The sequence below is a fragment of the Brachyhypopomus gauderio genome, chromosome 6, assembly GCF_052324685.1.
Source record: "Brachyhypopomus gauderio isolate BG-103 chromosome 6, BGAUD_0.2, whole genome shotgun sequence".
NCBI lineage: Eukaryota > Metazoa > Chordata > Actinopteri > Gymnotiformes > Hypopomidae > Brachyhypopomus > Brachyhypopomus gauderio.
In genome coordinates, this window is record NC_135216.1 from 10,317,848 (window position 1) to 10,339,534 (window position 21,687).

General features: G+C 41.7%; 1 protein-coding gene across 2 annotated transcripts; it reads right to left on the minus strand.

Annotated features, from left to right (window-relative positions):
* Positions 1–808: 808 nt before the first annotated feature.
* fam91a1 (family with sequence similarity 91 member A1) lies at positions 809–21,575 on the minus strand. 2 transcript variants are annotated; one of them, XM_077008576.1, is made up of 24 exons: positions 21,435–21,575; positions 21,019–21,103; positions 20,697–20,848; positions 14,556–14,613; positions 12,147–12,214; positions 11,797–11,910; positions 11,374–11,464; positions 10,964–11,026; positions 10,545–10,651; positions 10,356–10,394; positions 9,107–9,219; positions 8,832–8,941; positions 8,565–8,674; positions 8,268–8,354; positions 6,479–6,608; positions 5,813–5,961; positions 4,438–4,572; positions 4,227–4,340; positions 4,030–4,102; positions 3,790–3,933; positions 3,409–3,510; positions 3,137–3,260; positions 2,951–3,020; positions 809–2,847 (listed from the first exon to the last, which is right to left on the minus strand). In XM_077008576.1, exons 1-24 carry the CDS (start codon positions 21,504–21,506, stop codon positions 2,662–2,664), a joined length of 2,496 nt encoding a protein of 831 aa, XP_076864691.1. In that variant the 5' UTR covers positions 21,507–21,575; the 3' UTR covers positions 809–2,661. The 2 variants fall into 2 exon arrangements, with proteins under 2 accessions (XP_076864691.1, XP_076864690.1); XM_077008575.1 differs by having other exon boundaries at positions 812–2,847; positions 3,409–3,513.
* Positions 21,576–21,687: the final 112 nt, after the last annotated feature.

A 21,687-nucleotide genomic window follows, 5' to 3' on the forward strand; every position in this document is an offset into this window, starting at 1 on the left:
TAAAGGACACCACGTACCACCTTACTGCTGAACGAGGACCATTACTGGAATTACTGTGTAAGAGGACAGAAAGGTAAGCAGTTGAACAGGACGTTTATAAAACCTGTCCGCAGATGAACTCCTGAGGTATATTCACATATTGGGGAAGCTCAGGATAAACTCTAGTGTACTGGAAAGAGTAGAAACAAGAGAAGCTGCATATGCATATTGATGTTTTTCTGGAACATCATCCAAGGACTTGCACGATTCAGCGAGAATCACTATATATCCTTGGTGTGTGTGTGTGTGTGTTCTCTCTCTCTCTCTCTCTCTCACACACACACACACACACACACACACACACACACACACTATTCACCAGCATTTGTCTAGATCACTTCAAGGGAGTATTAGGTACGGCTTAGTGTTAAGACATACAGAGATATAAACAAAACACTGTCTGCCATCAGGGTAAAAGATGATAATACCAAGTATTACCATGTAAATGTAAGTATTCTCCCACCACCAGCTGCTTAGAATTTCTCACACAGTTAAGAGGCCCCAGAGAAATAAGTAACTATTAAGAAGCAAAAGAATAAATCCTTAAGGTCTACAAATAACCTGGCTTGTCAGATAATTGTTTTTCTAAAAAGAAAATAAATAAACAAGAAGTGAATATTATTGATAAATAAAGAGTAATCTGCTTAAAGATTCAGTTTTTAAAACGGCGTGATGATTCCTGTCAAAAGGTAAACAATTTTCAAGACACAGCAACATCAGGAATATGTTTAGCAATATGTATTCTAGACCACAGTAAGGGGGGGTGGCATTCTGGTACAACAAGATAACAGATCACTCATTAGTCATAATCATCAAGTCCCACCCTGCAGTGTTGTCTCATCTCATGCCTTAACTGTGCTCAGTCTTCTGCATTTATATGCGTTATCCTCCAGTGACGCGACCTATTTTGGAACCTAGCTGCCCCCTGGTGACATGCTGCATTTGTGTTGCCATAGTAATTACAGTTACCGGTGGCAATGGGAAACACACCAGGCTATGACCAATCCTGAAACCACCCCAGGAAAACAGTTCCCATCTCACACTCCCTCACGCAAAGACTGCATACATTTTAGTACCTTTTAGGGGATGGTTGTTGTAACATATTTATTTATTCATGTTTTATCATATACTTTTTACATATTGGTGCGTTATTATATTTTTTGAGGGTGGGGCGAAATGTCACTTTTGTACCCATTTGATTACAAGAGAATTATGCACAATCCCATCAAACACACTACAACAAAGAGTTCCTAAAACGCAGGGTGACTTTATAAAACTAACAGTTCTTCTCTAACACTGAGATGGCTTGGTAAAGAACTGGGAAACTGTTCGTCTTGCTTATCTAGGGGTGAGCTATGGATGGGATGAGAGGGGAGACCACTGGAAGGGGTGGAGGGAATGAGGGGAGACTTGGATGAGGGTGTGAGAGCGGTGTACACTACACACACACAATGGTCATGCTGCACCAAGATCTCTTATTTATCTTTTGCACTCTCGTCAACATCATCATAATCGCCATAGTCAACAATCACTACTACATAATTCAAATAAGGAAATACCCCCAGCATTCCTAGGAAAGGCCAAATCAAAATTAGAAAAAGTGGTGATGTCAGGTCACGGATCTAAATCTTTCAACACTGTAGCAAAGCTACATTATCACTTCTAAACTCCCTAAACTCTCATTGATATAGAACACCTATTAAAGAGATGAATGGTTTTCCATGTTTATAGTAGCCCCACTCCCGGGTTTTGGTACTCTCTGGACTATAACACAGTAGTTGTAAACTCAGTCCAAATGAGTATCCTTTAAACTGGCCAATGAAGAGGCCCAGAGCACAAGCACAGAGCTGACTGCAGTCTACTGGGCACCGTGCAACTCATTTATAAGGCTGCAAAATAAAATAAAAACATACTAAAATTGCTGTAAAAAAATGTAAAAAAGATTAATCTTTGGTGTTACCACACAGTAAAGAAAAAAATTTTGAAAGTATAAGATGCTCCTATGCTCCGTGGTTACCCCAAAATGGTGAAGGAATATTTTGCAAATGGAAAAAAACCTAAATGATAATTGCAAATGCACAATCCAACCATCCACAGATTTTGTGCGAAAGGAAAAATTCCATTTTCATTGTTGCATACCCAGCTCAATCAGACAAATTGCTCTTCTGAGATTTTGTGCAATGATTATCATGCATAGGGCCACACCACATGACGGTACAAAGAGGCAGAAACAAGAGACCTGGTTGACTTCATCCAACCACAGGTTTGGTCCTACGTGTTCCAAGCAAAGTCCATATACATGAAATAAGTCACGCTTTTGTGAGAATATTTTGTATATTTATATTGAAAAAGAATCTCATCTTTTGAATGAGATGATATTTGATTCTTGATAATATGAGAGATTAGAAGGTTGATCAAGCCCATCTCACTGAAAGTGCTAGTGTTGCTCTCGGCTCGGTCGATAGAAACATCCAGATTTAGCAAGGGCACTGAAACGCTGGGCTGAATGCACAACGGAGCCGAGACAGCAACACGGGCGACTCGGGAATCGATCAGGATGGGTGGGATGTGGTGTGAGGCTGAACAAGGATTGGTGAACACTTTTTTTTTGAAGGAGTGGTTTTATGTGGGCTGGTCTCTCTGTATGGTGGAGATGTGGAGGGAGGGCGGGGCTCGGCCACTCCACTCCTTGAGCTGGCCGTCCTTAAAAAGAAGGTTGAGGGCAGGCAAGGGTACGCCAGCCTCGGCTGGGGGCTGACTGAGGGGGCCCGACACCCCACTGTCTGGGTCAGCAGGCTGGCTGCCATCCTAAGAGTTGGAAAAAACAAACCAATCAGATCACATTAAAAACAGAGTGAACACACGATAGCCAATGACACATTATAAATCAGCAAACTTTATTTAGCTTTACCTGGAATGACTGGACAAAACTTAGAACTTGCAAGGACAGTTTTCGGCTAGAGTGTAGCAGCTCTTGAAGACTAGAGGCACAAGCAAAAAGCATTTCTTGATCAATTACCATAGTCTTCCATATTAATACACCCTGCTTTAGGGTATCTACTACGATTTATTCAGGTCTCCAGATTTCAAGGGTTACCTGTCTTTGCTGCAGAGTTTGTGCAAGACAATCCTCTCACATACTTTGCGGTTAAGTTCAGAGCTGAACAGGGGCATGCCAAAGCACAGCTCCAGGGGGACCCACTCATCTTCACTGGAAGACACTATAAAGGCGCACACACATGAATCAAATGGGCAAACTTTGATACATAAGTCCTGCCACGTAAAAAGGACACAGAGTTTCCATTGAGCAGCTCCAAGGGTCATCTACATTAGTTAGGCAGCCTCTCTGAGGGCGAGGGCCAGACGTACCTTCTGTCCCCTGTTTCTTGGTACCGTCATTGTTCTCCTCAGTCACTAGCTCAAAAGACTCGTTGCTTCCATTCCCATCGAAACCTGTACCAAGGTCTGAATCTCCTGACAAAACACACATTGCACTCAGTAACAAGAAGGGATGTGCACAGATCAGAGCCAGGCGTAATGTAATCAGATATAGAGAGGGCAATTAAAAGACTAAGTGAATTAGAAACCAAAAAAAAAAAAAACCCTGTCCTATAAAAAGACAGCAGCAAACATTTGGCAGTTATTTTTTATTCTAATGTAATTTACTCTAGTCGATTAGCTCTCAAGTGCTGACTAACGATTGTTTTAAAGGTCTCTTCCTAATCGGACCATCGGCCCGGTGGCGCTCACCCCCTGCGTCAGCATCGCTGGGCCGGTGCCGGTGTCTGTTGTTACAGTTCAGCATGGTGACGTAGCCACACTGGTGCTCCAGGTCCACCTTGGCCCGCAGGGTCTTCAGCACCTTGTGCACACACATGTTCGAGTAGGAGAACTCTAGGGCGGGAGACGGGCATCGGAGAGGAAGTGGTCAAGTATGCGGCGACGTCGCGGTTCGTGAGGGTGTGTGTGAGGGTGTGTGAAGCAACGTACCTCCTTTGAGGTCCTCGTCATCAAAAGGAAAGGGGATGTGAACTGTGTCCCCTTGGCCATGCATGCCATGACCCTGTGGAGAGAGATGGGGTCCGGTAAATGGAGGCCTCTGTGCAGTATATATATGTACAAATTAAAAGGTGTGCACATGTAGGGGGGGGGGGGGGGTTTCCTTGGGCATCACTAGTACGCTTTACCTGAATAAGCACCGCAGAGTGAGTCAAGGCATCATTCAGCATTGTCAGCACGTTTGATGTGGGAACCACGCCAGGGTCGTGACCCCAGGAGGTGATCAGGAGCCTGTCATAGGCCTAACAAAACCACATCCCTTGAAACTATACCCAACGACCCTAGTCACAGACCAGAAACACAAGCAATCTGTATTATGCGCAGATGCATGACACTGACCTGGAAGATGTCCGGCAGCTTGCGCAGCCTGGAGCCCTTGGACAGCAGCAGTGAGGGAGGACCCTGGCCAGTCACATGGTACAGGTACAGCTTAAACCAGATGGAGCTGACCTCAGGGATGGCTGGACCAATGTGCTGCAAGAAAGGCCCATCTCATCACTACTACTCTTCAATCAATCACACATGCCAAAATAATTACATGCATTAGTGTTAAAAGCTTCAAGATACAAAGGTTAAAAACCAGGTAAGGTTTTATATTAAAATATTTTAAGTTTTTATTTTCATTTCAATGACCCGAGGCAGCCCATATTGACAAGAAGCAATTACAGAAACCCAAAAAAGGAAGGTGCTAAGAATGACCAAATCTTCAAGCATATTATTGTGCAGCGCACAATAATAAGATATAGATATAGATTAGGTTAAAATTGTGGCCACCTGCTGCTAGCCAGTAGCTTTAACATCTCTCCTGTGTTCTTCTCCTCCCCTACATTGAAGCAGGATAGCCAACAACAGCTAGTAAAGCACTTCAAATATGGATGAAGATCCTCGTGTGTATGGTTTCAAAAACTTTACTCGACTCATTTCCCTGAAGTGCCATATTCTCACCTTCCACGTTTAATAGTGCCTTATCTCTACGTTCTAGGTTGAGAACTACACTCGGCACTAAAAATAACTGAAGTCAAACATTTGATTAAATCCTGTACCTCTAATCTCCCTCAACTCCCAATTCACCATAATGCATGACATGCTTAACTGGGCTGAGATTTAAAGAGGTATGATATTGGAGATTTATGACACTCTTTTGGAAGTCCAAGTTCCCGCAATGACAGATGCGTGGAGAACAGATTTAGATGAAAGGTTGGATGATTACACATGGACATACACTTCAGTGTCCTTGGGTGCACTGGTCTAAGGTTCAAATAAGCCATTTTGCGAATTATGTTATAATTATAATAAATTATTATAATTAACTGAGCTCTGACCTCGGTATACTATAAATTTTATGCTTATATGAGAGAGAGCGAGAGAGAGAGAGAAAGAGAGAGAGAGCTCTGATGGTTGTCAATGGATGTGAAATTTTACTACCTATAGTAGAGAAATCCTCCAACAATCTCTTACACCAAACAAATCTATGCAAAACCTTTCAGCCTGATCAAACAGTTTTGCCAACGAAATTGCATGTAGACACACACACAAACAGAAACGTGTACACACACACACACACACACACACACACACACACACACACACACACACACACACACAGCAGATGCATGCACACGCACACCTACAGACAAAATGATGGGAATTTCAGCAGGAGACTGCCGCCTTGCCTGTGGTGCCTAATACAGCCTTCAAAGGAGGCGGGGGCTACCTGAGGTGTACAGCTGCTGATTGGCCGGATCTCATTGCTTAGTGGTGCCATGGAAACCAGCAGTTTGTAGTTCTTGTTGAGCACACGGCTGCAGGTGGCAGGATCCAATCCCAGCAGACTCTCACAGCGGAGCAGGTCCAAGGGCAGGCCTGGAGAGAACACACACACACACACACACACACACACACACACACACACACACACACACACACACATACACACACACACACACACACACACACACTCTAGCTAGCCTGTTTATATGCAAGAAACAGTTTCCATACTTGGATGTGAAATCAAATGTTCATTAATCTGTACAACACTGTGTTAACACAGAGACACTAGTATCAGCACTAGTACTAGCATCAGAAAGCATGACAGAACTAGCATTAGTAACCCAAAAACGCGACGGAGTCTAATTTAAATATCATTACAAGGAATTGTTCTGATAGCATCAACACATCAAATTAACAATTACTGTTAACACCAAAACACACAACTTCAAATTCACAATGCTCCTGTCAATTTGGCAGAAACCAGGACCGAGACCCATCGGTAGATTAATCGGTGGATTACCTATATTTGGTAGATTAATCGGTGGATTACCTATATTTGGTAGATTAATCGGTGGATTACCTATATTTGGTAGATTAATCGGTGGATTACCTATATTCGGTATGTCAGGACTCTGATCGGGGGTGAGCTCCTTGTTGTAGCGCAGAAATAATATAGTGTTCCTGAGGGTCAGTGCATGATCAAAATACCTCTGGGCTTCTCCTTCAGCAGTGCTCTCCACCTGGCAAACACCAGAACACATCAGCCACAACATGCACTGGACTTTCTGTGAAACACCTCTTTAACGTCAGGATCTTCCTGCGTGTTTCAAACACACGTTAGTGCGGCTTCATCCCAAAATAAAACAACACGTATCCCAGAATTCTTAGTCACTTTTCACCCATTTCCTATTTATGATTCCTCAAGAAAGTTTCAGAGAAACTTAACTTTGTTCATACCTGACAAAAAAAAGTGTAAAATTTCCATTGTGATTTAATGCACTTCATGCAAAAGAGACTGCCTTGTTAAGGGTGACGAATGACTTTATGTTGATTCTATTAACACTGCTATCATAGTCCTCTGTGCAGCTTTTGACACCACAGATCCTGAGATCTGAACTGAATGCCTTGAGCACATGACTGGCAATTTCTTTTCTTCTGGTTGCACATTCAGCTGGGGGATTCCTCGAGGGTATAAGGGTATAAAAAAAATGAGGGGCCATGTCGTTCTCACTATGTATGTTTCCATTGGGTAATACTATTCAGAAGTATGGTATCTTTTTCCCATTGCTATGCTGATGACATTTAAGCATCCCACTGTGGTTGACCCATCTGATGCATCTGAGTGAGTGCCACAATGATATATAATACTGGATGGAGAATAATTTGTATAATTGAATGAAAAATAAACAGAAGTTATTTGGCATCTTCAAGTTCACGACCTGTGTATCAGAATACCTGAAGTGTAGTAAGACGATGATAAATGACATATGAGATTTTTTTAAATTTATTTTAATCATCCTGACCTCAGGTATAACTTGTCAAGAGTAGCTTTTATCAATGGAGAGCAATTTATTTATTTTTGACATTTTCAATTTGTTGTAGCAAGTTCTCCTCAGCTCATTTGTAGTATAGCATGCGGCTGCTAGACTACTCACTGGCACCCAGGAAAGCGGTCACATCACCCCAGTTGGGCCCGTCTCCACCGGCTTCTTGTCTATTATAGGATCCAATTCGAGGTTCTTTTATTGATTGTGAAAGTTTTGGGAGGCTGGAGGCCCATTCTCATTTTGGTGACTTGCTCCAAGCTTACTCAGTCATAGGTCTCTGAAGTCTTGGGATCAGTTATTTCAGACTTCCACAGTCTCGTCTGAAGCTCAAAGGTGATCGAGCCTTTGAAGTCACTGCACAAAGGAGCAGCTACCACTGAACGTTAGATGTGATCCCGCAGTGTTTTCAAGTCAAAACCTAAAACATAGCTTTATACATTAACACTTAAAAAAATATTATGTTAATATACAAAGCAGGTGACCAGTATGTCTCAGGGATGCCAATGTGTCTGTAAGTTTCATGCTGTTGTCACGTATGTGGTGTCTTATCAACTAAATTGTTAAGTACTTTAGTCAAAAAAAGTTGAATGGACTAACTATCACACACAATGTGTGTACATCTTTGGGTTTAAAAGAAATAGGATATAAAATTAAACACTGAGTTGGTCTGCTTGTGTGTGCTAAGAAATGGGGACTGGGGCAGAGTGAAGTAGATGAGTGTGTATCTTGCATAATCAGTCACAGAGCTTCCCTGGTCATGGCCCCACTCGCAGTGTGTGAGCACACAGGATGAGATTGGTTGTCTCCTGTGAAAGGCACATTTCCCCTGGCACCCAGTAATGAAGGTCTTACCTTCTCCAGTTCCATCAGAAAACTGTCCAGGGTCTCATCAGACAGCTTCCCCACTTCAAACATGGTCACTGCATGGCTCTTTAAGTTCTGAGAAAATAGACCATCCATTTTTAGCACTTGGGGGTCACGACGTTAAACCAAGCACATGTTCTGATACATGCCAGAGTTAAAATGATTAATGTGACAATCAAAATTGTGCAAGGGCAGTATAATAACATAATGAAATCATTTAATATCGCCAGGTTGTCAAACGGACAGCTGTTTCGCAAAAGCATTGTGCAGGTATTGGTCACTCACAGGGGAAAGGTTACCCATCATAAGGAAGGCAGTGAGGGTGGAGTCAAACAGAAAAGCGATTCTCTTGGTCGGAGCTGCAGGAATACTTAGACTGCTCACGCTGGCTGTGTCTACGATAGAGCACAACATTCAACACGATTTCTGTCATGGCAATAGTCTAACGTGGCTATAGTGTCGATAAATGTTCAAACCAGAACTTATATCTCTGCTGTGGTTGTGGTTGAGCCAAGGATACATCATCCTTGTCCCTGAGGAGAGCCCTCTCACCTTGGTCCTCCAGACTAGTGGTGTCCGTGTCAGTAGCGGAGGAGCCCGCCTCCATTACCGGACTGCCTCCCTCCCAGGACAGCAGCATCTTCTGAGGGTCCATGGTGCCCCTGAGAACATGAGCAGACCAGCTGAAGAACCACCGGACCTGAACCACTCAAACTGCTCTTAGCTATAGCTCTGAAATACGATTTTTACTGTGGAAAAACTGTGGGGATTGTTCTCCCACAGAACAATCAGTTATCAACAAAATCATTGGTTTATAACTGACGTACTTTAGTCTGTTGATGGAGGGAGCGCTTTTCCATGAGAGGTGCAGCTGTTCAGGGCTGATCACCTGACCTTTCTTTATGGCAAAACCCAGGCGGCAGTACATTGACACTGCATTCTGCATTCAGGACACACAGTTCACACGTTCAGAACAATCATTCCCATACGCTTAAAACAAAACAAACAGGGAAATCACATTTTACCATCAACTGAATATTCGCTATTCCCACAGGTGAAGGTAACTGGCATGAATCATCTCAATAACGACTAGGCCCTACTAGATATATACAGCCAACAATAAGTAATTGCTAAGAACATGCTGATAAAAACTAATAATTATTGCATTTCTTTCTAACTGTTTTCCTATACTTGGAGGCATTTAGAAACCCACAGCTACTAACAAACTAACACACCAAGAAGAGGGATGAAAACTAAAATAGGAGAACATTCACACGTGGAGATAAAACTGTGTTGGCTCTCAAACAGAGGGAATAGTGTTGAGGGGAAATAGGTCAAAGTACAGGGGATTCAACAATCAGAGAAAGACCATTTTACAGGTCTGGGACCACGCCATGGGGAATAGGAATATGATCTGACAAGGTCTGTGGTTCAATCTCTACAAATCACAAACAAGTATGTAGGCCGCTGCAATGCTGTGTACGTGTGCTCTGTGTTGTGATGTTTTCAGACCCGCACTCACACACCAACACCAATACACACACATTTATTTATTTCATTTTTATATATTCATTTAGTCACATCCATTGCCATTAACTTAACTGAATAAATGGATTCGAGTAATAGAAATAGAGGACTGGGGCGATGTACATTTGATCCCACCCGTCTTAGAAAAATATCAAGATAATGAATATGAATGTTGACAGCCTCAAGTGAAAAATTAAATTCACTGGCAAAGATGAGGTTCTCTTTCAGATTGGCATTTTAAATAAAAGGAATTAAGTGATCATAATGTACCAAAACAAACATGTTTTCCCACTCTGCCTGCTGATGAAATTGGGTTTAATATGTACAAAGAAAATGTATTTCTTGCCATATTTGGAGAAAACATACTGAATCTGCCCACATTCCCACACCCGAGGCTTAAAGACTTATTTAGAAACTATCAGACGTGCAGTGGGTTTGAAAATGTGCCTCATCATTTTGTCAGCAGCAGGAACAGATGTGCCTTTCAGTCAGTACGAGTGGCACCATTTTATATCCAACATACTATGAAAATCACATCAAAACACATACCTTCACCAGGCCCAAGTCAATCTCCAGTACATTAGCCAGCTGAGAGCACAAAAAGCAACAAGTAACTTAAAAAAATTATTATTATTAAATTATAATTATTAGAATGTTACAGGAAACACCATAGAGAGACAAAGAGATACAACAACCAAGCGGTTCATTTAGAAAGCATGTTATAAAATGGGCACATACCTCCGACACATTAGTCTGTTCATCAATAGACACAAAGATTTTGTACAAGAGCGTCTCGAAATAATCGCCCTGGACCCTGTTCATGACGAATCCCTCCAGTGGTGGCACTGTGAACACACACGAGTCAAAGGGAGAGGTGTGGGGTGTCTGCTGGGAAGCCCAATGCCACTACAGCTCAAATGTTTTCTCTGCCATTTCTCCAAATGGACGTGTAATTATCCCATTTTCCCCCTGGGGGCCATTGATGCTTCTAGCCACTATTACACACAAACTGCGGCTCAGAGAATTGCTGCCTGGCCGTGATAAGCTAAAAGCTTTTAAAAGGGTTACTGCATGTAAACAGTCTATGGGTCTAATACCACACATTAGTGGAAAGGCCCAGAACTAAAGCTGTACTGTTTCAGCTGATAAGTACTTACCTGATATACAACTGTCATCTGAGATGGGCACATCAAGGTATATATAGCCCCTGTTATACAGGCCTTTGAGAGGAAATGAACAAAAACATGAAGTGATAATGGTTGTTATCAATGTCCTTCAGTTCATCAGAATGTTATTAGTGCCTGACTGCCAAAGTAAGCAGTGTTGAAGCTAGAACCGCCATTTTACAGCTCCACCTGGAGTTCCCCTGTTCTCCAGAACAGAATATGTGGATGAATCATCCAATCACAGGCCTCGAGTCCTTACACCCGATAGTTGCCACTATTCGATTAGCCTGTTCTATAAGTCTTCATCGTTCTTCAGCATGCACAGAGGTGTCTCATTATGTCTGCCGCGTCCTGTCAGTGAAGCAGCAGTTCGTGTCCTCCTGAGAGGAAGTGACACTCACTGAGGACCACGTTGAACTCCATTGATCCAGCCAGCTGGGGTCCAGAGTCTATCATCTTATCAATAGCCCTCTTCTCTGCTGGGGAGCAGATCTGTAATCAAGCAGCATAAAGGCACTCAGACACGACAACACACCAACCCAACAGCAAGCTCTCGCGTTTTACAATTTTACACATTTTAATCTGCCTACAGATACAATGTAGTGGTGTTTTTGTGTTTAAAAACACACGCACACAAAAAAAAAACATGGCATGATGTTTGACAGAAATAATTTAAGTCAAAGTGTTTTGCCCTCAGAAACCCTGAAAACAGCATAAATTAGTGCTACTGAGCTACTGAGTACTCTGTTGGAGGTATCAATTATTCCATTTTCAAGAATCATCTAAACCAGAGCTCAGGAATTTGTCCTTTTTCAGTCCCTCACCCTGATGTCATCCTCCGTGATGTAGCCGGTCTGCGCCACCCACCAGGGCTCTACAGCGATCTCCACCGGCTTGGTCGGCAGAAGGTCCCTCGCTGATTTTCTGCGGAAAAATTTCTGGTCGGAGACAGATGCTCCTTAGGCAACAGTGTAAGAATTTCATTATGTGTACAGGACATGCCTGAGCACTGCTCGATGTACACTAGGTCCCTTGAAAACAGCCGAATTTGGAAAAAATCGGATATTCACCGTGTTCAGATTCCTTAACCAGCTTCTAGAGTCTTCATTAACATATCTGCATGAACATGCAACAACATGGAGACAGACTGAGGATATAGTTTTCTTTTTCTTACTTTGGACGACCTGCACTGATTCATCAGGTCAATGTACTGGTTCCTCCCGATGCCCAGAAGTCTCAGACCTGAAGGGTAAACAGCAGTACTCAAACATGGACCTGAAACCAGGACTGACTCCTCCAACACAGGCACTATAGCATTCATAGCACCAGAAAAAGCCCGGAGCCTCCATCTTACTCACACTCACACCTGACACTTGTTCACTCTCTCGCACCCTTGCTCCCTCGATCACTCCATCACTGGAGGGAGTGTGATCACTGAGGGGAAACGGGCCTGACTTCGACATGCTAAGCTCTGCCACAGACTGTGGGGCAGAGGCGCTCATGTCTCCGTCAGACGGTAAAAGTAATCTGGAGTACTTTGTTCCATCTGCCTGGTTCTGCAAATTAGCGTCGTCGGCGGGCAGAATTAATTAGTGAGCTCAATTTGGGGATTCAAAATCTTGTCAGTACTTTCATTTTTTTAATCTTAAGCTTATACACTTCTGCTGTGGGGTGAGCTGTGCAGAGAGGAAAAGGTATTTGTTCTAGAGACTGAGGGATGTGAGAGAGACGACTGGGATGAGACTGCTGTCCTGTCCTTCTACCTGTCCAGCTCCACAGTCCAACTACACTCTCTACCAGCCCAGAGTCAAACCGCTCAGGCGTAGAGCTACGGTGGAGCTAGAATACTGAGAGCAGCTTTACACCATGGCTAACCAGAAGGTGCATAACGATTATTTAGGATACTGCCTTATAGGTGCCACTGTTCTATAGTACAATATAAAAAGTGTCTGTAATCAATTTAACAACACAAAGAGACACAGAAGACATTAAAATAGAGACTTCTATCAATAATGATTTTTCATGACCAAAAGGTTTTCTAAATGGGTTAAACAGATGTTGTGCATTGAATATATGTAGATATATCATTATTAAGCAAATATATTATATTTTGATATCAGCAATCAGCAGATACCTATATAGTTGTTTATATAGTTGTATATACCAGTATAGTTTACTATACTTATAATACACATGTTGCTATGAATAAAACATACAAAGTTAGAAAGCGATACTTAAAAGTCTCAATCAGACTCAACAGAAATCAACAATCTATTCCCAGACCAAATTAATTTAGGAAACTCATTATAGAATTACCCCACCCTGCACATGCATTAAAGCAAAAATCGCTGTCAAGCACTCAATATCTCAAAGATAATTATTTTATTCATATTGTAAGAGGGTTGTGCTTGTTCCTTCCATCATCTACCTCACTCTGACACTCTCATCCTCACTCCCTACCTCACTCTGACACTCTCATCCTCACTCCCTACCTCACTCCGACACTCTCATCCTCACTCCCTACCACACTCAGACACTCTCATCCTCACTCCTTACCACACTCAGACACTCTCATCCTTACTCCCTACCACACTCAGACACTCTCATCCTCACTCCCTACCACACTCCGACACTCTCATCCTCACTCCTTACCACACTCAGACACTCTCATCCTTACTCCCTACCACACTCAGACACTCATCCTCACTCCCTACCACACTCAGACACTCATCCTCACTCCCTACCTCACTCAGACACTCTCATCCTCACTCCCTACCACACTCAGACACTCTCATCCTCACTCAGACACTCTTATCCTCACTCCTTACCTCACTCAGACACTCTCATCCTCACTCCCTACCACACTCAGACACTCTCATCCTCAGACACTCTCATCCTCACTCCCTACCACACTCAGACACTCTCATCCTCACTCAGACACCCTCATCCTCACTCCTTACCTCACTCAGACACTCTCATCCTCACTCCCTACCACACTCAGACACTCTCATCCTCACTCAGACACTCTTATCCTCACTCCTTACCTCACTCAGACACTCTCATCCTCACTCCCTACCACACTCAGACACTCTCATCCTCACTCAGGCACTCTTATCCTCACTCCTTACCTCACTCAGACACTCTCATCCTCACTCCCTACCTCACTCTGATGCACTCTCTCAAAACTTCAATGGCTGGAAATGTCTAATCTTATTTATACTCAAGCAGACAAAACACAATTGTGGAAGCCTCATATGAATTTGTTCATTGATCTTAAAGAGAATATTTGTCCACTGAAGGAATCAGTCCTTTACTGGAAATATTTATTCTACATCTAACAATATTAGTCATATTAATGTATTATAATGTTAATGATACAAATGTTTTATAGTAATACTACATATAACTAACATTATTGTACATGTATTACAATAATCACAAATCACAGCATTTATTTTATTTTGGTTGAGCTTTTTATTCAGAGGTGCTAAAGATCAGACGTTAGCATGACTATGAATTACTAAGCGTTAATGACCTTCAGCCTTACAGAGAGATGGAGATGGTAAAGATGGAGAGAACTTACAGTCAGCAGCAGTGAAGTTGGGCAGAGAATCATAACTCTTCTCACTGTTCATAATGTCCTGGGAACAGAGAATAAAGAGAGTGCATTCAATCTTCCACGGAGAGTCCAGTCAGGACATGGCACCAACACCAACGATGCAGCCATGTCTCCGCTGAAGAGAGTGCGTGAAGACGTAGCTCAGACCCAAGCAGAGATGGAGAACATCTCCCTCCACTGACCATGCAGTGTTACTCCATATTCCCTCTCACAGACGAGGCAGCACTACATTATAAAGTGAAGGAGCCCCTTTGGTATAATAATGTGCTAAATCATCATGACTGAATCAGTGTTATGGATTAATGTTGTATTGTACTGAATTCAATTGTACTGAATGAGGCTTAAAGCCCCTACACAAATACAATTTTGGTTTTATGTTTATTTGTCGTTGAACACTGAAAAACCTGTGACGCTCAGGCGCTCTACAGCTGTGCACAGCAAAAGTATAAATATGAATAACAAAAAATCCAACTCAAAAGTCTAACTAACTTAGACTTTAAGCCTAAATATATACAAAAATGCAGGAATCTGCAGAATAATATTTAGTGCAGGAGAAGTGAAGAGGGGAGTGTGTGTATGTGCAAGTATATATATATATATATATATATATATATATATATATATATATATATATATATATATATATATATATATATATATATATATATATATATATATGAGAGAGAGAAAGAGATAGAGAGAGAGATAGATAGAGAGATAGAGAGCACAGATAAACAGGACATTTCGGAGAAAAGTCTTTCATTAACTGTGCAAGAAATTTTTTCTGAATAAATAGTAAAGGTTAATGTTTTAAACCATAATGTTCCAAGAATGTAGATCAGTTTTTTTTTTCTAATTTCATTGCTGGCATAATCAATATTACAGTGTCCTTTAGTATTAAAATGCCTTGCCACTGGACATGACAAATCCTTCCTTCTGATTAAGGTTTTTAAAAAAACTAATCAGTATCTCCAATATAAAGATAATTACATCTCTTGGAAGTAATGCAGTACATAACTCCCGCAGTAATGCACAACGATGAATGTGTGATGACAGTTCATCTTTTTGTGCCAGTTATTTCAGTGGCTGTGCTAATGCATGTACATGTAGCACATGTAGATCACATGATGTGTTCCACAGTAAATATCTGGATGATCATTTATATCACTCTTGACACACACATCTTTAGTCTTTTTGTTTCATTTATAAGAGATTAGTGGAGGAGCCTTGCAAAGGGATGGGGTCACTGCGTCATCCTGGAGCATCCTGAAGTGTTTCAGTATCATATTAGCCACTGTTTTATTTGTGGGAAGATAAGTCAGCACCAAAAGAATTCTCATTGTTTTAACAGCAGATTGTTTATAGGTCAGTGCATCCGATCTCTGAACAGGTCAAACGTGAGCAAATGCATGCTCACACGCACGCTCGCTCGCTCGCACGCGCACACACACACACACACACACACACACACACACACACACACACACACACACACACACACACACACACACACACACACAGACAGAAGCTGCGTGCAACAGTATAGGGGCTGTAGAGAGGACAATAAGCAGATGAATCAGTAGTGCCAGTGGTTAGAATTTTGCACATTAAGGTACATTAAATATATTAAGTATATGGAGTGTTTAATAAGTGATTAAGCTGCACAAAGACTGGAGTCTAGCGGTAGTTCCATGATAGTACTACTATTAGAAATGTTTCAGTATGCTCACAGTGATAGTGACAGAGACTAAAGGAGATTGTGAAGTTATCAATGTGAGTCAAGATATGAATAGAAGAGTCTGGATTAGTTTAATCAGCTTCTTGATGGCCTGCGGATTAAAGCTCTTCAAGCTGCTGGTTGTGGACTAAATGCTGTGGTAAAACGTTCAGGGTGGCAGAGCCATGCCAAAAGCCATGGTCATTTTGAGAGGCTTTCTTAGACTACACGTGTGAAAGATGTCCCGTCACGCTGGCAGATTCGGATGTTCTCGCTAGAGATGGCACTATCGGGTCGATATCTGTGAAAAAATGCTGGATCAGATATCGGTGGAGAAATTTCTAAAGAAACAGATCTGCTACTGTGAGGAATCCAGTCTGAAAATAGCAATGCCATGCAACAGTGCACCATATGTGATAATAGCCAGGCAAGTACATACAGTCTATACACCACAGTAGAGTTTCAGATGTAGCATTTTCTTCACACTAATGTTAAACGTGTATGAAGATTATCCTATTTTGACAAGCCAGTATGGACCAAAACTGGGGAACAGATGATTAGCTAGCATTAAACAAGTCAGAAACATTTAGTTAGCATTATTACACCACAGCCAATTGTGATTTGTTTATAAATCTGTTCATAAATCTAGCAAAACAAATTATTTAGCCATGAAGTAAAAGAAGTTCAAGGTCGGGGAAAAGGAGATACTTGATAACCTAAGCCAGAGATGAGAAAGAAATAACCAACCAAGAAAAGCACTGACCTTCTCTAAACTGATGAAGATAATTATTCTATAGCTTTAGTAACATTCAAAGCAGTTATTTACTGTTAACCTTTTGAATTTTAAGGTGGACTGGAAATTCTGAATAAGATAACTTCAGCTGACTAAATGCCTGTCTGCCTGGCTAGAAAGAAAAACCATCTTGTAATCATCATCAGATAAAAATAAAACGCAAAGTATAGTGTAGATGTCAGGGGTCCGTGAGTGAGTTAGCCATGCTGAACTGAGAGTATGTATGTGTGAATTAGGGGTGAGTACACAACAGCTGAGAACCAAGAATGGGATGATTAAATATAAATAAACAGGCAATAAATATCATCTCACTGAGAGAGAGATACAGACTGTATGAAACCCAAAAAATGTAATGCTTTAGTCTTTTTTGTTTTTTGCAATTTTATTTAGATTTACCTGTCATTTCCATGCATGATATTTGAAAAAATTCATGTATAATACATTCCATGCAAAAAAGATTACCCCAAAGAAATGAACTACAGCTCCACAGTAGTTTAAAATGACACAATATCGGACCGATATCAAGATCAAGCAACATTCAAATTCAAGATATCGGTATTAGATCGGTACAGAAGGACTGGTATCGGTACAGAAGGACTGGTATCGTACCATCTGTAATTGCAACTCTCCCAAGGGCCGTACAGTTTCCAAAACAGACAGTGATGCATGTGATCAGGATGCTCTCTATGATGTACTTGAAGTGTACATTTGCAGGATGTACGATCTTCTGTGAAGGGACCAAGTAGTCAAAGAGGTGCACACCAAGGACCTTCATGCTACTGACTCTTTCCACAATAGCCCTGCTGATGTATAAGGGCGTGTGACCATCCCCTGCAGTCTTCTGTAATCCACCACCATCTTCTCAGTCTTACCACTGCTGAGACGGAGGATTCCGTCACTGCCACATTCTGATCAAGAACATCAAGTTCATCTGTGTTTCATCACTACCTGTAATGAGTCTCAGGATAGTACCATCATCAGCAAATGTAAAAATTATATTCGAGTCGTGCATAACGACACAGTGGTGGGAGTACAGGACGGGAATCCATAATCCATATGACCAGTGTTTAACCCTAAATCCTTGAGATTTGAGGTTAGGTTGGCTGGGATGAAGGTGGTGAAAGCCAAGCTGCAGTCAGTGAACAACGTTCTCATGTAGGTGTTTTTCTTATCGTGGTCCGAGAGCGCTGTGCTTCACTTAAGCTACGGCATCATCGACGGATCTGTCAGTGAAGTACGCATATTGGAGAGGGTCCATGGTTGCTGAGAGAGGTACAAATGTGGATTTTGACCAGCCACTAGAAGCACTGTGATTATTGAGGTCAGCATGACAGGGAAGCAGTAATCCAGTCATGCGATGGCAGGCTACTTAGGGACTTGGACAGTGATGCGATGGCAGGCTACTTAGGGACTTGGACAGTGATGCGATGGCAGGCTACTTAGGGACTTGGACTCTTCTTAAAGCATGTAGGAATCACACACTGTCTCAAGAAGAGATTAAAGATCATTACGAACACTTCAGGCAGCTTACCGCCACATGCATTGAGGACACCTGGGTGCAGCGCCTCTATGGATGCAATCAGGACCGATTCATGATGACTATAGCTGATCTTTATAGTATGCTAATAGTAGCATTTAGGAGGCAAGATAACCATGCAAGTCTGAGGTCTGTAAACACAATGAAGATAATATAACACTGAAAGCTCATTCCACATGCAGTTCCGTGGATGCATTAAACGCAACATGCAGCATTCATGGAACTCTTAAAATGTTCTTTAAGCAGACGAAGACTGATAGATGTGACTGGACAGTCATTTGCCACTTAAATTCAGTACTCGTACTCAGAGTTGTATAATCCAGGTTCAGAAAGTAAAAGTCCTCACCAGGATTTTGCTCAAGCTTGCTAGATTTCTAATTAGTGCAATCCAGGTAAAATGAGTGGAATTAACACAATCCAGGAAGCCTGAGCAAAATCCTGGTGAGGACTTTTACTTTCTGAACCTGGATTATACAACTCTGCTCGTACTGTATCTGTCCAGCATTGTTACATAGGAGTGTCAGTGAACAAGCAGGTTCTCCTTACCCATTGTTTAGTTGATTTGTTTTGCTTTGGGAGGTTTGCCATATTAGTTTGCACTTGACCGATATCACAATAAAAGGCTTTTATAATATGGTGTTCTGATATGCTAAACCACAAAGCCACGAAATGAAGTATACTTTAAAATATGCCACTTCCAATTTGAGATATAGTTCAGATTCAACTTTTTGCCCTCAACTACACCTCTTACTAGCTCAGAACCACATTTAAGCATGAGGACAACACACCATTAGGAAGTAAACAGCAATCACTGGTCCTTGGCCTGGGCCCTAGATTTATGATTCATCTGGTAAAGGATAATTTGTGCATATTACTACACGTCTTGAGTTCAATGATCTACCATGGTTGGTGTCCCAGTTAATCCCACATAAACTAGCTAATGCCTCAGGATTCTGTCACTGTTCTCTACACAGAATTATAGTTAAGGTGCACGTGTTAAAACAAACAAGCCAAGCAGATCCCCACAAACAAATGCTTAGTGCTAGGTGTACTGACTACTAGATTTGTTTCTCCATCAGTACAAAATAAATAAATAAACCAAGACGACCTAGACTGACATGTTACCACGTCAGCTCATGATAACCATATGCTATGACAGATCTCAGTTCACAGTGTAGCTCATGACTAGAGTTGTGCGAGTCTGAGTTGTGCTACTGCTGCAGGACAAGAGTGTTCAGGTATTTCAGTATAACCTATTTCAGCTTAACTCAATATTAGCTTAGCATCGCAACTTAGGAATAGAGCCCAGCAACTATGAATGTATTTCACTACAAGCTGCTACACTGTTATGATTTGGATATGCCCATGCCCGTGTTATCTCCACCATAACATGCATGTCCATATTATCTTCTGCTTCATGTTTCGTGAAGAGGGACTCTAATGAGAGGCGCCCAGGGCTGACAGATACTATAGTGTAACTTTTAAACTGTCAGTAGGGCTAAGCAGTGTTAGGTTTTAATAAACCCAAGATGGAAAAATCATTTGGGGTCTAAGGATAGAAGGCTGTCTCCTAATTACGCCCCTCACCCTGACTTTATTATTCACAATTCAGACTTGTTTTCTTAATTAGTGTACAATGGCGACAGAAAGATGCAACCTATCTTTTATTATTTCTGTGATTATTGTATAACATGGTTCCTAAGTTACAGAATTGATATTAACAAACGTGTTAGTGTGCTGTTATTAAAAGACCATAATGCTTTCAAAATTAATGAAAACAATTGTTTAAAAGATTGTTATAAGTCATATAGTAGTATCATGCAAACCTAAGTAGGTTTTAAGAAGAACAGCTGGTGAATGAGACTCATTGTGTTCAGTAATTGTTGGGATTGTGTCATTTTGGGGGTTACTGTGAAAACACAAGTAGATCCACAAACATTCTGTAGCAAACCTAGCAATAATAACCTTATCTTAGAAAGACAGAAGAAAAGCTGACACAAAATGTAAACAAACGACCAAATGCATGAGTTCACAGAGGAATAAAAGAGTTTACTGCACCTCCATTATGCTGATGTAGTAGGAGAAGGGAGTAACTCTCAGTCCTTTAACCATGATGTCCGACAGATGGTATGGGTACAACATGAGGTGGTCCCGGCTGTATTTTAACAGTTCTTCATAATACTTCCGCTCATCTTTCTTCACGTGCCTTACTATAAGGGGGCGCACATTGTTTAAAATATTAATAATAATTACAATGTTTTAAAAAAACAGAACAAGGCTCTTTTTAGGACTTGACAGTAAATGCATTAAAATGCATTTCTCCAAGGCTGTGGGAAATCATGCTGGATTAATATGCTGTGATCCTGCAGTAATGACTCACCTAGGTTATTGCGGTACCGTAACTGGTTCCGGATACTGTACAGCAACACATGCTTGTCATATTCTCTCTGCGAGTTTCCAAGACTCTGCAAATGGGGAAATATTGACAGGATTAAAGAGAAATATCGAATTACGCCCCCTGATACCCCATGAGGTGGGATTAGAGGGCGGGATTATGCATGACACACACTTGACGAGCTGATATTATGTGGGTTATGTACAGTAATGCTGACGTTAAACACTGTGTCTGTGTTTTGGGTCACAGTGAACCCCTGATATGGACCCTGGCGCAAAGGAGACGTGATGCTGCGGGGATGGAGGACAGAACCACCGGACGAGGATGCACTTTAATCCCAATAAACACACAACCGTGTGGGAATGAGGGTGTGGTGAGGACATGCTCGGACTGGACGGTACCTGTTTGACGTTGGCTGGTAGTTTATTCCACGGATAATTTTGTCTGATGTGAAATTCCACGTCCGTATTCATCGCTGGATTCGGGATCCACGGCTATGTAAATCGCTAGCAACGGGCTGCCGGGTACGTCCGAGACGACTGTACCCCCCCGACACGTATTACGGTAACTGGGTCACTCGAGGATTTGTAGATTGTCTCTTGTTGTGATATTATTTCAGCGATGTTCATGAATGCCCACTTCCGTGTTGTAGTT

What these genes read in the sequence shown, in the direction of transcription:
- fam91a1 (XM_077008575.1), bottom strand. Translation starts at nt 21,506, where the DNA reads ATGAATACGGACGTGGAATTTCACATCAGACAAAATTATCCGTGGAAT. An exon ending in TTGACTTGGGCCTGGTGAAG is followed by an intron (nt 9,220 to 10,355) that starts GTATGTGTTTTG and finishes TCCTGAATGCAG; the next exon opens with AATGCAGTGTCAATGTACTG. An exon ending in AAACTCTGCAGCAAAGACAG is followed by an intron (nt 3,021 to 3,136) that starts GTAACCCTTGAA and finishes TTGTGCCTCTAG; the next exon opens with TCTTCAAGAGCTGCTACACT.